Genomic DNA, 14,749 nt, shown 5'->3' with positions numbered 1-14,749 from the left:
GTGTGGAAGCTGGGGATGGATGTCAAACAGAGGGAAAAGTTCAGGATTTTTGGAATTTACTCGTACAAAATGTTTTGCTGAGATTGACACATTTATCTACTTGTTTGCCTCTGATGTGGAAGTGGCAGATGAAGCAACAGAGTCCCCTATACTGTGCTAGAATGAAATATTTGCCTTTATATCAATGCTATGTGTAGTCAAACGGAATGACAAACGGAGAATAACATACTGGCAAACAGAAAACACAATGCAGTCATTTAATAACGTGCACCGAGATCGTAGTGGTCGCTTGCAGACAGTCATAGTATATAAACGTCACTCTCCCTCCTATTGGCTCGAGGTGAGAATATTCCACTGAGTTCCCACATCAGCCCACTCGGACTTGCTGAGAAAAAAAAAAACTAGGAGTCTAGCAGGAGGAACTGCGGGTGAAGTCCGAGTGAAACATTTGGCTGTTTGCGTTCACATACACAGCTCCTCTGGGAAATATCAGTCGTTTTTCAAGAGATTTCTGCTACTATTTGTTTAAAAGAAACCCTTGATAAATGAGCGAAATGCAACATATGCAAACACTTCCATGTGGGGGACACTGCCCAACACGTTATATGGCAAGGCATATTTTTGTATTTGAGAATTTGAATGGAGGCTTGGATTGGGTTATGCAGCAAGAGATGTGTACATGTATGAATTGTGATGACACACAATGTGGACCTCTACTACACCCACACCTCCTGACATACATCTGCTGAGTGCTTGGAAGACACATATCCACTGAAACACCTCTTAAATCATTCAATACACCAAAAATCATTGGTGTCGACCTGCCCCCCCATCCAGGACTTATACCAGTCCCGGGCCAGGAAACGGGCAGGTAGTATCACTGCAGACTCCTCACACCCTGGACACAAACTTTTCAAACTCCTCCCCTCTGGCAGGCGTTACAGAACACTGTACGCAAAAACAACCCGCCATAAGAACAGTTTCTTCCCCCAGGTTGTCACTCTGATGAACGCTAAACAGTCACAGAGTGTCAGACCTGCAGCGGTGAAATTACTCTAAACCAACTGTCACTGTGAATATACATATATGTATATATAATTTAATTTAAATTATCAATATACGCACACTTATTTATGTAAATACTGTTATTGACATCTTAATTGACCCATCTGTCACATGCATTTTTGTGCATTGCACTGCATTTTACTTATCATGTTACTTCAGCATCTTTTGCACTATTCATCACTGCACTGTTTCATGTTTAGTCATGTAAATATTAGTCTTATTATGTTTATTGTTGATATTTAATGTTGTACCTGTACATAAGAGAGCACAGTTCACCGAAGTTAAATTCCTTGTGTGTGTAAGCATGCCTGGCCAATAAATCTGATTCTGATTCTGATTCTGATTCTGAAACCAGAGGGATCACTGTGACCATTTCACCCCAAAGTGTTGAAACCTGAGCTTTGTTCTGGGACAGAAGCAGAGAGAGTAATGGGGAGTCAGACACTTCTACACCACACTGAAGGTTTGGCTTTCCCAGCTATGCAATCAAAGAGATGAAAATATAGAGCTGAAAGCGGCACATTACAGAGTCGAGGAATGTGTGGGACATACTGAATATAAACAAATGGTGAAGATGAGTTAGTGTATAATCTTACAATAAAGGAAGGAATCCTAGTCTGTCTTTATGTCAGCCCACTTTCTTGACAACAGCACATCTTATCAACTTCACACTTGGAAGGTGGACTGCTGATTGAATCTGACGGAATTTGCCAAGTGGAACTATGACAGTTATCCATCCTGGATTATTTAGATAAAAAAAAATGGATCGATTTAGATTTACGGAGGTTGAGATTGAGTTTCTAGCATTTAGAAAGTTCTGCTCCTCCAAATGTGTGCAGTCACCAAAAATCTGGACCTGAATGTTAAGTTCCACCAAAAAAGTAGTCAGGTAACAAAGTTAAAAAGTACAATATTTATTTCAATAATGTACCTAGTCCCCCTGAGGTATCTCTATAGGGCTGAGTTTCAATTTCAATTACAATCTCAACTTCCTACAATCATGTAAACGAGATAATGAAGATAAACGATTATTGTGCAGCATGCTTTGCTGTCATCGTTTGGTCCAAAGGTTTTACCATGTGTGTTGAATGTTTCAAAGTGTTTGTTGTTATATTTTCGCCGCAACAGTACATCCCCACTACCCCAATAACATAGTTAATTTATGTTAATTGATATATTTATTGTATTTTTATATATTCATATTTTTCAATCATTCATTTTAATAATTGTTTTTCTTAAGTGTTCAGAACGATAAAGTGGTATGATTGTTTAAGTTTGAAAAGTGAATGTTATCCAGATGTTGTCAAATCAATGAGTATCGCGTATAATAATCGTGATCTCAATATCAATCAAAATAATCCTCATTATAATTTTTGCCAAAATCGAGCAGCCCTTATCTCTAAATAAATCATCGATCATATATAACATAAAGTTACCTTTTTTTTTTGTTTTGTTCAAAAAAAAGTATTTCAGGACCTTCTTCGGCACTGCAGAAAGAATTCTTCAGATGAGAACGTTTTGCATATTTTGCTAAAATCTTGGAGGAAATGACTGTGGCTGTGACTTTGTCAGGGGATCTACAACAGGAATGTGTGAATGTATTATTTCTGAACCTGCTACACAGCTCAGGATCTATACCAACATCTGGCCGAAGGGTAACATTTCTATCACCTGATGAGTGAGTGAGATTATAGACTTGAATGGAAAAGAAAATTGGATGTGAGACTCAGACACAAGGGAGGAAATCAGCAGACTCATTTTCAGGCTGATTCCTTTGGTTTTAGACCAAAGTTATTATGTTCAGTTTTTTTGCTGAGTCGAAGACAAAAATTACACAGAGGGGCTGATAAGGTTGCAAAGTTATTTGATTGGTCAGGAACACCCAGGATGCTGTGGCTTTCCTTTCCTCTGTAGCTCACTTCTGTTTTAACAGAGAAACAAAAATAAAAGCTGCCGCCAAAAATAAGTTCCCGAGAAGCGAGGTGTAGCCTCCTTTTAACTTCAGAAGTTATTGTAGGAGGGTTACAGCCTTTCATTTTGAGAAAATGCAATCATTTAGAGCATTAACATCACGGGTGTCACATAAGGGATGGCTCAAAGGTGATCCTTTAAGTTCACAGCTGGAAATCAAGAAGTCATTTGAAACTTACCAAACCTCTTATAGCCAAAGGACTGCACCTCCTCCTCATCAGCAAAGTCGTCTGCAGGGAGAACACAGAAATAAACAAATTAATGCTCAAATAAAGATGGAATGAGACATAGTTATACTTTGGCTAAACAACAGAAACAAAGATGGGAATAACAGTGCGGCTGTAGTTCAGTTGGTAGAGTCGTCACCTCTCAACCGAAAGGTTGAGGGTTCAATCCCCCATCTTAGCAATGTGTCAGATGTGTCCTTGGGCAAGACACTCAACCCTGCACTGCATTCCTTCAGTGACTGTGTATGAATGGATTAGTACTTACTATCTGATGTACATTGCTTTGGATAAAAGTGTCTGCTAAGTGAATTGTAACATTGTAATAATGACCACACAAAAATCAAAAATAAGGCAAGGTGAAATTTAAAAGTCTTTTCCACCTCTGAGGGTCTTCACAAATAGAAAGACTTTGCTGAGTGCAGTCTGCTAAAAAGCAGGTAAGCAGAGTATGCAAATGTATATTTCAAGGTTATCCAAGGTCAACAATCAAATTTTACAAGTTAACTAATCAGCAAATTCGACTATGATTCTTATCCAGTTATAGGAAATGTCTATTTTTCAAAGCTTGTATGGCCACATGTAGCCAGGTAGCTTGTATGTGCAGAGCTTGAGTCAGAACCCTGACTTTCTATTCCTTGCTCAGCTCAATAATAATAACTCAATAATGTCAATTGTTTTCTTTTACTTTGTTTTATAACTAATATTCTGTATGACCTGAGAGCCACTGAGTGCAGCTCGTTATCTGTTGTAAATGAATTTGCCAACTTCAAAGCTTTCTTTGCTTTTCATGATCCCTGTCAAGTGAAAATAAAGAATCATTGCATGTCCCAAACATCTTCAGAAAAAACTAATCCAACCATTTATTATGTATACCACTTAAGGCTGCCCATCAGTGAAGAATGGCTCCTTGTAGAGATAACAGGAAAATTAAGAACTCTTAAAGAACTGCATGTCTCTCTGAGCTCAACATGTAGTCTGGTAATGTTCAGAAAAACTGTTCCTGGGGCTTAAAGGTGAAAGAAATCCCAGATACTCTTAACATGTCTCTCATGACAGAGAGGAGAGTGAAATAAAATGTGACAATCTGAACAATTGTATAATATGTAATCACACCTTACTCCAGGAATTTGCATTTCCCAATACCCCCCCCCCCCCCCCCCATACGGTTTCTGTTACTGAGCAACATGCTTGTGTCCCATCACAATGGAAACGTAAGTGTGATTGGATTTTTAAGAGCCATTCCGGGAAGTGGAGTTCATTACACTTCACCCAAAGGGTTAAAAAAAAACTAAGAAGACTGGAGAGGAGAACACTGAGTCCAACTTTGTGTTATTTGGAGTTTGGGGGGAATGTTGCTACATAGGGCCATTACACTGAATAAGGATTAGTCAAAATCACAGAAGCAGATCCCAGCAAGCACTTATTTGGTGAGTTTGCAAAACAATGTCATGACATTTAAACAAAACTGGACAAAACTTGATTGGAAAGCGAGTATATTTGATGTCTTTGGACAAGACAGTTGACCACTAACGTTGACATTATGCTTAAATATTTAGAGAAAAGTCACAGAGAATGAATATGCTTATAATAAATATGATATCCTGCATTCTGAGGCCATTAGTCATTGTATTTGGTATTTGTCTATAATTAACGTCAGGAACATGCCACTGACTTGGACAATCTGGGAGCAGGTTAAAATTTGACCATTGCTCAGCATTTTTGCACTACTCACACACTACACTATTGTCTTATTTGGCCTTGAATATATTATTCTTTGCTAATTTTATGTTTATATTTAATGTTATACTTTTGTACATTCAAAGCACAGTTCACCAAAGACAAATACCTTTTATGCGTAAGCATACAAGCTCATTCTGATTTCTCAAAAAAAGTCTAAGAATAAGTCTTTTTTTTTCTTGCCAAATCTCAATTGCGAGATGAGCAAATGCCGTGCACTGATGTAGGCTAGAAGCTTCCAGAAAAAACACAAGGGAGCTTTGACTCAGAAATGAACAAAGAAGCTCAACAAAGTTTTTCCATTTTTCTTGAGGTTTATCTATCCTTGGCAATCAAGCTCACAAATAACAAAGAAACCTTGATCACTGCTGCCTCTGAAGTTCTGGTAATAATAAAAACACACAACAGATCTCGCAGGTGCAAGCTGGTCCTTCAGTCGATATGCCAACATGCTGACTAGTGCTTACACAACTAAACACCATTTCTAGAAGAAGAAAACACCTTGCATGAATCTGGAATAAATCAAATACAGACACACACAAATTATATCAGCCACAACAGCCCTCTGAAATCAAACCCTTAAAGGGTGTAATGTTAAGTCTAACTCCCTCTTACTGCAGTCACAGCATTACAGTAGCTACCGGAAGTGGCTAGTGGCTTACTGTGAGCGGGATATATTCATGCCCACAATGGGGAGCTTTGTGTTATTATTCTGCAAAGTACCACAAGGTGGCAGTAGTCTAGTATTGATTATATAATGTAATAAAGACACCAGCTTTCTGTTTTGATCCTGATCCATCAAGTGTGTGAGGGTGAGAGTGACGTGCACGATACTAATTTAACCACGTCCAAAACATCAGGGAATGAAGCTTTATATAAATCACGACTTATTACTCAATGACCACAATGACTCATGCACTTTTTTGGTCTATTTTAGTTCACCAAATGTGTTAAAGGGAGTCCGACCACAATAAAGCAAGTATGAGATTTTATTAAAGCAAAGACAAACTAATGAACCAACCAAGTCCTTTATTGCAGCATGACATGGGAAATAAAATCTGTTATATATCAACAAAATTTTACATTTATTATTATTTTTTTCTTTTATGGGCTATTTAATTAGCAACACGAAATGTTTTTACAATGCTCTCTCTGTGAAGTTATTGTCATGTTTCTGTGGTACTGATGTGAATACTTGTGTTAGTGTAGCTTGTGTTTGATGTGCTGCAGCGGCCAGATGCGAAAATCCCAAACAGAGTCCCTTAATTGAAACCAGATGTTAGACGTAGTGAGTTGTAGCCCACGCATTCCTCACGTCTCACACAGAGAAAGAGGCAGAAAAGTGACAAAGAAAGTGCATGAGGTATGTTGTACCACCAAAACCTACATCAAAAAAAATCACCATTGGCTTTGCAATGTGAACTTCAGCTTTACTTATCTACGCGCCTGAGAGATCCTACCTTTCATTGTGGTGCAGGCTGCAGGACTCTACCGTTGTTGTTTGAAGTCACATCCACTGCATCGCATTGGTATCAGCCCAACAGTACCCTTTATAGCTCCCAATGTCTTCTTTGATGGAGTTGCAAAAATGATGATTCAAATCTTCATCCGTGTTTCTTGAATCTTCACACTGAGGACAAACTCGTATAGCGCAGGTAACTTCAGTGAAACACCTCAGCTGCAGGAATAAAGTTTGCTGCACCAGTTGAGTGCAAGCGAAAGTTTAAAGAGCGAAAGGAGAAAACTTTCTTCTTATTTATCTGGCAGTCTGAAGAGATGCAGAGGTGGGGGGTTTATCCTAGTCGAGCTCAGCACTCCGGTGGTACCCGCAGCCGCAAACAGAGAAACTCCAAGAGTGAAGAAATCCAAACGTGAGAGGAAGTAGTGCGCCCGCAGGGCTGCAAGGAGAGGCCACGTGTTCCCACATCTGTACGCACCGTCTGCACTCCTTGCTGCTCCAAGTGTGCGCGCGTTTGTGTGTGTGTGGACTTTTAAGCTACCTCAGTAAGTCAATAGACACATTTTAGCAACTTGTGATGGTGACGAGATGGACAAGACCCCATTCTGCAAGATTTTCTTCACTGAAATCAAAGCCACCGTCTTTTTCAAATTTGGATTGTGATAACCCTCAACTAAAATAAGTTAACATGCTATATGTGTCAATGTATTCATACACTTTCAAATGTTTCTGTTCTTGTCTAATGTTCTAATATAAGCCAGAATTACAAATAGATGATCATCTGTAACTTGTTAAAAGTAAAGACACTCTTATCCTTCACAAAAGCTCTTCAACCTTTGAGGCAGCAACAAGCTTTAGATAAAATGACAAACCTGTTCACCAAAGTTGGCCTCTCACATATCCAGCAAACACAGAGACACATTATCATTGATTATGCGTCATGTGTCTAGCCAGCAGGGCGATAAAAGAACAAATATCTTCAACATCTGCTGATGGGGGACAATTTAACTGATGAAGGTCTCACAATGTTCACCAGCTTGTTTCTGACTGTGTCTAAGTGCTGTTTAAGCACAACAAGTAGTGAAGCACAGTGAGTAAATCAAAGCCTTTCCTCTGAAAACAGCTGTCCTACGAGACTAAAAACAAACTGATAAGAGTGGTGGGAACGAAAAAATAAACAGGAACATTTTTTGCCGGAAAAACCAAAACATTGAGCTAAGAGAACCTGCAGACTGAGATTTCTCTGTACAATCAATATTTACATTTCACGAATAGGAAATGGTAGACTCAGCTATCACTCAATGTCAAAAGAGGCATCTTTTGACATTGAGTGATAATAATAATGATTGTGTGTTGCCAAAGAAGAAAGATTCATATATTTATGTCAAACATGTGTGAATAAGTTTATTGTTCTGTTGAATATGTTTCCCATTTCTTGCAGATGTGTTGCATGATGTTGCATTTTTGTGTTTTATAATGAGGAAATATGTGCTGCACTTTCCCCTGTGAGCTTCCCTGTGTTCCCCTGCCTTGAAACAAAACACACAGAGCTCTCAGACCTGTGTGTTCCCACTCTTTAACTGTTTCATCCATTACTCCAGGTCTATTTAAAGCACTTTATCCCCTGCACCTGTTTACCTCGTCAGTTCAGGACGCTGTGCTTTGATCCGCACCACAACATTTTACACAAGCTCCCACCGTGAGCTCTTTATATGGACCTTCTGCTACACCTTGAATTTTATACAACTTCAAAGTGTGCACATATTGAAATGAGCGCTCATATCACTACGACTGATTCAACTTTATGTGATTTACATTTCTCTCTGCATGAGTAATAGCACGTCTGTATCCTCAGAGCTTTTTACTGACAACTGCTTTATGTTGAGGTCACTCTACAGGGAGAACATGGGAAGAGCGTCTCTCCCTGTGTTATAGGAACCAGGTGTCAAAGGTGTCAGCGAGGCCGCAGACCGAGCCGAAGAAATGGCTGGTTTTGATTATTATCCAGTGAGGACCCTATTTTCTGGGTCACAGCATGCAAAGAGGGCACATTTTTGAGGTAGATGGGGCACCAGTAAAGAGACGGGGACATAGGAACCCTTTCACCCCGAGACCCTCACATTCCACCAGGAGAGGACATGCTAAACAGCTTCACATTGAGAGTTTCCTTTTACTAAAAATACAACAGATCCACATCTGGGAGTAGATCTAAGAATAGCTGCAGTGACAGACTCTTCAATATAATAATCTGTGTTCTATGTGAATGGGTTTTCATATTTACAGGTGCCAGCTTCCTGATCATGTTATTTCTTTCTTGCTCTTCTTATTGGATAACTGCAACAAAGTTACCCATAATCCCACACTGACAAGTTGCCCCATCAATCAGATACCAGAAACATTTCAAGTACAGTGATGACACCACTTCTGTGCATGCCAGGGTTGTTACAAAGTCACTGCTTCATGACTCCTCAAGGTGGCGCGTATGACATCAATGAGTGTGACATGAATTGAGGTTAACTGGTAAAAGAAGAAGTTTAGAGCTGGATAAAAAAGAAGGAGAAGATGGAGAGTGTTGGACAGTGGTGAAAAGAAGTTAAGAGATGAAGTGTGATAAGAGGTGACAATGACATCAATTTGATGTGAATAAATACATTAATCCGACACTTTACCTCTTATGGGGCATTTTGTATTGTTAAGATTATCTGATAATTTGATATATCATTCTGAGTTTGTCTTGCAGAATTATTGATATTAGCTGTATCAGGATGTTATAGTAACTGTGATTCCCGCCCATATGAAAGACGGCTGTTGAAATGTAAACGCCTTCTGCATTGTCATTAGAAATAAAACATCAGATTTTAACCTTGAACACACAGATAATTTAGCATTTTCTGGCATATGCCGTACCCTTTGTAACCTCACTCACCCATGTTTCTGCCATGTAAACAGTAGCCTGTGTCTGACTGTCTGAATGACTAAGCATCCTCTTATGCAAAACAAGCCGCTCAGTCGGCGTGCTGAATGCTGGATTAACGGGATAAACATCAAGTAAAGACTATAATAGGATAAAGCTGGAGTGCAAAGGGCTCAAATAGACCTGATCAGTTCAAAGGGACTGCAGGAATTCTTTACACAGAACACTTTGTTTATTCCCGCCGGTGGAGAAGCGCCTTCTCACTCTGCTGGTAAGTTTCTTTGTTGACATGGTCAGTGTGCAACTTTTTGAACCAGTTCCATCAGTCATGACTTCGCTTTCTGTGTTTAACCGTAATTTACTTTAATATGTAATCATTTTTGTGATATATTCTTTGCTAAATATATTATTAAAGTTTATTTTGATTTGCTAAAAGTTTTTTTTTTTTTTTTGACTGCTTACTACTTTAAGGTTGATTATTTTAGTTTTGATGTTTACTACGACATCCGTTTGTCAACTTGAGCCCTTTTTAGATGTCATTCTAATGAATAAATATTCACCTGTCTCTATAGCTATTGCTGTAATAATGTTGTAGATTAGAAACAGCTAAACATGTTGTGAGAAGAATACAATAGAACTGATTGTACCAGCATCTTAAACCCATAATGAAATAAGTCAGGCGGGAACATCCTCATTTACTGTAAATCCCCGCTGGATGCCAACTTGTGTAACTCAACTGGGGCAAAGTCTCCAGTTAAGTGATGCAGAGAGGTGAGCTCAGCTTTTTTACTGGTAAAACAAATGATCATGTCAGCACATGTTGTGATAAAAGAAGCCTCTAAGGGTCTCTTCTGTGCTTTTGATGGAGGCTGACCTCGTGACACAGCAGATGGTGAAGACGTAAACACAGACGGGCACATTTTTTTTAAGCTGTGGTTGGCTCTGAGAGGTATCCTTTAAGGTGTCCAACACTCACCCCCTACTGCTGACGCCTTATGGTTTCACCTAAGGCTCTTATATCTACAGATTAATGTCCAAAATAAGAAACAATACTTGTGCGGTTTTATAGCTAAGTAATAGAACATACTGGACTGAAACTTTGTCACAAAGGAGAACTCATCTGTAGGTAAATGCTCTAGTTGTCGACATATTCACCTCACACCCCATGTCACTAAAGAAAACTGTTTTAGAGCTGAAAATCTACCCATAAGCTTTGCCGTTTTAATTTGTCACTGGTTTTGCTGCACATGAACCATTTAAACCTTTGTTTGGAACATATTTTTTGAGGTTACCAATCAACATTCCCTGACCCAGTTATTTATTGACCTTTATCCAAGTCTTAGTTTCCACATAGTAGTGTTTGAGGGTTGAACAGATATTTAGCACCACCAAGTGGCAGACCTTATTGTGACCATGTGCAGGGTGCTTCATGTTTGATCATACTCCACTCAGATTCTATGAACTACACCAGACAAGAGTGTTTGTCTTGTTTTTGTCCCCCCTGTGTTGCGAGCATGTGAGCTTGTATTGTATGACGTTCTATTTGTCGGATTTCTTGCCATGTGATTTCAGAGACTGAGCTCGTCTTCAGAGAAACCCACTGAGCTAAACAATGAAGCTCCTGCTGCGTTTGGCTGTCCTGGTAGGGACTCTGGGGGTCCTTTATTCTACCCCTGAGGACCAGTTTACAGGCATCTCAGGGGACACCTTAAAGGGTGAGTCAGCACAAAGAAAACCAAATCTATGTTTAACTTACATGACTTGTTTTAAACCATTATCAATTAGGTTTTGTACCAGAGTTGGTTAAAGTTTGTTTTTAACAGCAATCCCTTTGCAAATGTCAGATATACAGTCACATATCAGACACAAATTCACTTATGTTACACACTTTATATAGCTGGTAGTTATTTTTATTACATTTGTTTGACTTATAAATCACAACAGCTTTTATACATTCCCTGTGTTCACTGTAAGAAAAGTGTAAAACAAACTTAAGAATATATCTCACCCTGGCCTTGTGTCATTCTTCTCAGAGTTGTCCTTGAGTGGGGAGAAACTGGTGGATGAGGAGATGAGGAGGGCTCTGTACGGGGTGAAACAGATGAAGGAGGTGATGTGGAGAAATGAGCAGAAGCACGATCACCTCATGAGGTCGCTCCAACACAGCAGCGATAAGAAGAAGGTGAGAAAAACAACAACAAACTCTCCTAATAGAGAGATAATAAAGAGATAAATGAACGGTTTCCCTTCCTGCCACTAGGGGGCAGTTCAGCTGGCTAAGGAGGTGACTGACAAGCTGAAGGAGGCGGAGGAGCAGTGCAAAGACTCCCTGCAGTCAGAGTGGGAGGAGTGCAGACCCTGTTTGGAGGATGCGTGCAAAACTTTCTACACCTCCACCTGCCGCAGGGGATTTGCAACTTTCAAGACCAAGGTATGAAAACTACACCTCCAACACCTTCCTTTTCACTCTGAGCTGGAAACTTGGAGCAACATTTCCTTACTTAGAACTTTACCTTTTGTGGAATCAGATCTCTGGCCTCAGTCTGTGCACTCTTTGAGGTTGTTAGGAGGCCTGAAGAGGTAGAACTTTAAATTATGAAACAATGAAAGATAAGTTGCCTAATAGTTAGAAAAAGCTCACAAGCCATACTGACAACAGCAAAGTAAACTCACTTCTGTTACTGTCTAATTCAAGGTGGAGAACTTGTTCAGCAGAGTGTCCCGACGCTTTGGCCCCCAACAGCCCCGTGTTGAAGCAGACATCCTGGTGAATCAAGGCCCTGACAACACCGACACAGAGGTCGCCCAAATCCAGAAGTCGTTTAGCCGCCTTATGAGCAAGGTGGGCACCCTGGTGAGCAACAGCGTCACCCTGGTCTCCAAGATGAGAGGCCGGCTGGACAAAGTCCTCCAGAGGGCTTTCCTCAACAACACTGACATCATGAAGGAGGGGGCCGACACCTCGGATCCCTACAACCCCGCCCGGGACTCCGGCTTCCTGGAGGGTGTGGGACTGGAGGAGGTGCTGGACTCCTTCTTTGACTTTGGCAAGAGTGTGGTGGAGGAGTTTGGAGCCGTGGTGACGCAGGTGTTTGATGACATCCAGGAGACAGTGGAGGAAGAGAAGAAGAGAGGTAGAGGATTGCAGAAGATGTTGAAATGACTGCATCAAAACCCATTCTTAAAGTGTGCTTATATATCAGAGGTGACTTTGGAAATACATTTAGGAGTAAGAAAATGAAACCAGTTTTCTTTTTCATTCAGAGAGGGAGAGTTTCCCTCGCTTCCTGCAGAACAGGAAGTTGTGCCGAGACCTTCGCAAGCAGACCTCAGAGTGCTGGAGGCTCCAGAGCCAGTGTGAGTCTTGCCAGGGAGCCCTTCTCACAGGTAAAGCCTCTCCATCCCCCTCCCCCTCAGTGCCCTTGTTGACTTAATCTGATATCCACTTACACTACTTCATTTGACCACTCTTCCTCCTGTCTCCAGAGTGCCAGGCTGTGCGGGAGCTACACGTGGAGCTGGATGAGGTCTCCCAGCTGCTGGATGTGTCCAAAGAGCAGTATGATGAGATCCTGTCCATCGTGCAGCGTCACACTGATGAAACGGTCAGCTGGCTCAGCAACATGGCAGCCGAGTTCAGCTGGGTTGCTCAGGCTGTGAGCAACGGCAGCGTTCCAGAGAACGTCTTCCGTGTCACTGTGGTAAGGAATAATTCAAAGTTTCTTAAAACAATCCTTACATACTCATGAACAGCAGTTACTTGGCTTTAACAATAAAGAGAACATGTGTACTCATTAGACATTTGAACCAACTTAATTGGCTAGAATCATGAACTCACATATATAAAATCATTATATCTTTATATATATATGACTCTCATCTTCTTCATTTGACCTCAGTCTTTTAAGGAGCCCAAGCAAGAGTGCACAGAGAACAGACCTAAAGACAAGATGAAGCTGTAACTGCTGAAATACTCCACTGCACCAATTAATTGAACTCTAGAAATAAATTAAAACATCAAATAAACTATTTTTTTTTAACTACACTTCATTATTGAGAGACATGTTCCTAACACATTGGCCTGGAATACACACATGCACAAACAGGACATATGGACAATGGAGAGATGCTGCTGCACAGGGAGCACACTAGAGATGTTGGCGGCTTGGTGTTTAATGGCACCTCTGCAGTACTCAGGATGTGACCCGACACCTCTCCAGACCAACTTTTGGTCCATACTGGGAAAAAAAATACTGTAGGACTTTTCTTAAGGAAACAGGGACAATTGTAGATCATTTGGATGCCGGCAGTGTTAGCTGTAACATATTACTTCTTCCTCTCTCCAGGTGGCGCCAAAGATCCTTGATGAACAGAATCTGTCAGAGACTGAGACCACAGTGGAGGTGAGCGTCCTGAACTCTCCCTCTCTGATCCTCTCAGTCCCCGGGGAGCTGCAGCTGCAGGACCCAGACTTCATCCAGTATGTGACCCAGGAGGCTCTGAACAAGTACAAGGACATGGTCAGGTGAGAACCTTAACCTCAATGCAAAAAAAGTCTTATATTTTGAGCTACTTAGTTGAGGACGACAGTGTGCCTTTAAAGTACTGGGCTTACAAATATTTTATTTCATTATTGACTGTTAAATTGCAGACATGATTGAATATTCTCTCTCTTCACAGGTTTGATGATGAGTAAACCTACAGTTTCTCCTCTTCAGAGCTTCTTTCTGCACTTTCTTTGTAAACAGAACTAGATTGCTTTCCTGTAAAGTAGCATCATCTTGCTGAAATGTAAACATACTGCAAAAAGGGGGCGGCAGTAGTAAGGACTTGGACTGGGAACCGGAGGGTCGCCGGTTCAAGTCCCGCTGCGGACCAAATCTTGAAGTTGGTCTGGTAGCTGGAGAGGTGCCAGATCGCTTCCTGAGCATTGCCGAGGTGCCCTTGACCAAGGCACCGAATCCCCCCTCCACCATCAGCTCGGGAGAGCCTGCGCCACTCTGACATCTCTCCATTAGTGCATGAACATAGGCTCCTGTTTGTGCATGTGTGTGCTGCATGACTTACAGAGTGTAAAAACAGAAATTTTCCCTTGGGATCAATAAAAGTAAATCTTAATCTTAAATTAAGCTCATATCATTAATTACTTGTGAATGTCAAAAAAGAAAATGAAGGTCATACCTGCTGTCGATCGGTGTATATAAAGAAAAAAGCAAAAAAACGAGTATTTTTAAAGGTGACAAACATTTTCACCAGCTGAATCTTGATGGAATAAATTGACTTGGTGATCTCTGGGTGTCATCTTTGTGCTGTGGTGTAGAACGAGGATCACCGTCGCTTGTCAAGAACACGAAAGCTAAAAACAATCTTTTAATT

At 40.6% G+C, this 14,749-nt stretch overlaps 2 protein-coding genes across 2 annotated transcripts in view; one reads left to right on the top strand and one right to left on the bottom strand.

Annotated features, from left to right (window-relative positions):
- LOC109985012 (signal transducing adaptor molecule (SH3 domain and ITAM motif) 1) overlaps window positions 1-6,966 on the bottom strand; it is a 46,526-nt gene extending 39,560 nt beyond the window's left edge. Inside the window, exons 1-2 of the mRNA XM_020635221.3 lie at window positions 6,461-6,966; window positions 3,216-3,266 (exon numbers count right to left, since the gene is read on the bottom strand). Of these exons, the coding sequence (XP_020490877.2) occupies window positions 3,216-3,266; window positions 6,461-6,467 (58 nt within the window). The 5' untranslated portion in view covers window positions 6,468-6,966. The remainder of the gene's footprint in view (window positions 1-3,215; window positions 3,267-6,460) is intronic.
- A 2,523-nt stretch (window positions 6,967-9,489) lies between these two features.
- On the top strand, window positions 9,490-14,663 carry clul1 (clusterin-like 1 (retinal)). Its single transcript, XM_020635259.3, has 9 exons — window positions 9,490-9,644; window positions 10,946-11,088; window positions 11,407-11,555; window positions 11,634-11,804; window positions 12,069-12,507; window positions 12,638-12,760; window positions 12,860-13,074; window positions 13,720-13,898; window positions 14,054-14,663. Exons 2-9 carry the CDS (start codon window positions 10,986-10,988, stop codon window positions 14,067-14,069), a joined length of 1,395 nt encoding a protein of 464 aa, XP_020490915.1. The 5' UTR covers window positions 9,490-9,644; window positions 10,946-10,985; the 3' UTR covers window positions 14,070-14,663.
- The last annotated feature ends 86 nt before the right edge of the window (window positions 14,664-14,749 follow it).

This window comes from Labrus bergylta, chromosome 4, assembly GCF_963930695.1.
Source record: "Labrus bergylta chromosome 4, fLabBer1.1, whole genome shotgun sequence".
Lineage (NCBI taxonomy): Eukaryota > Metazoa > Chordata > Actinopteri > Labriformes > Labridae > Labrus > Labrus bergylta.
The sequence above is the reverse complement of the archived record's forward strand: the minus strand, read 5'-3'. Positions and strand labels throughout refer to the sequence as shown.

Bases quoted from the DNA above. Each gene is read 5' to 3' on its own strand.
- clul1 (XM_020635259.3), top strand. From the start codon at position 10,986: ATGAAGCTCCTGCTGCGTTTGGCTGTCCTGGTAGGGACTCTGGGGGTC. The intron at 12,761-12,859 runs GTAAAGCCTCTC...TCCTGTCTCCAG, and splicing joins CCAGGGAGCCCTTCTCACAG to AGTGCCAGGCTGTGCGGGAG. The intron at 13,075-13,719 runs GTAAGGAATAAT...TCCTCTCTCCAG, and splicing joins ACGTCTTCCGTGTCACTGTG to GTGGCGCCAAAGATCCTTGA.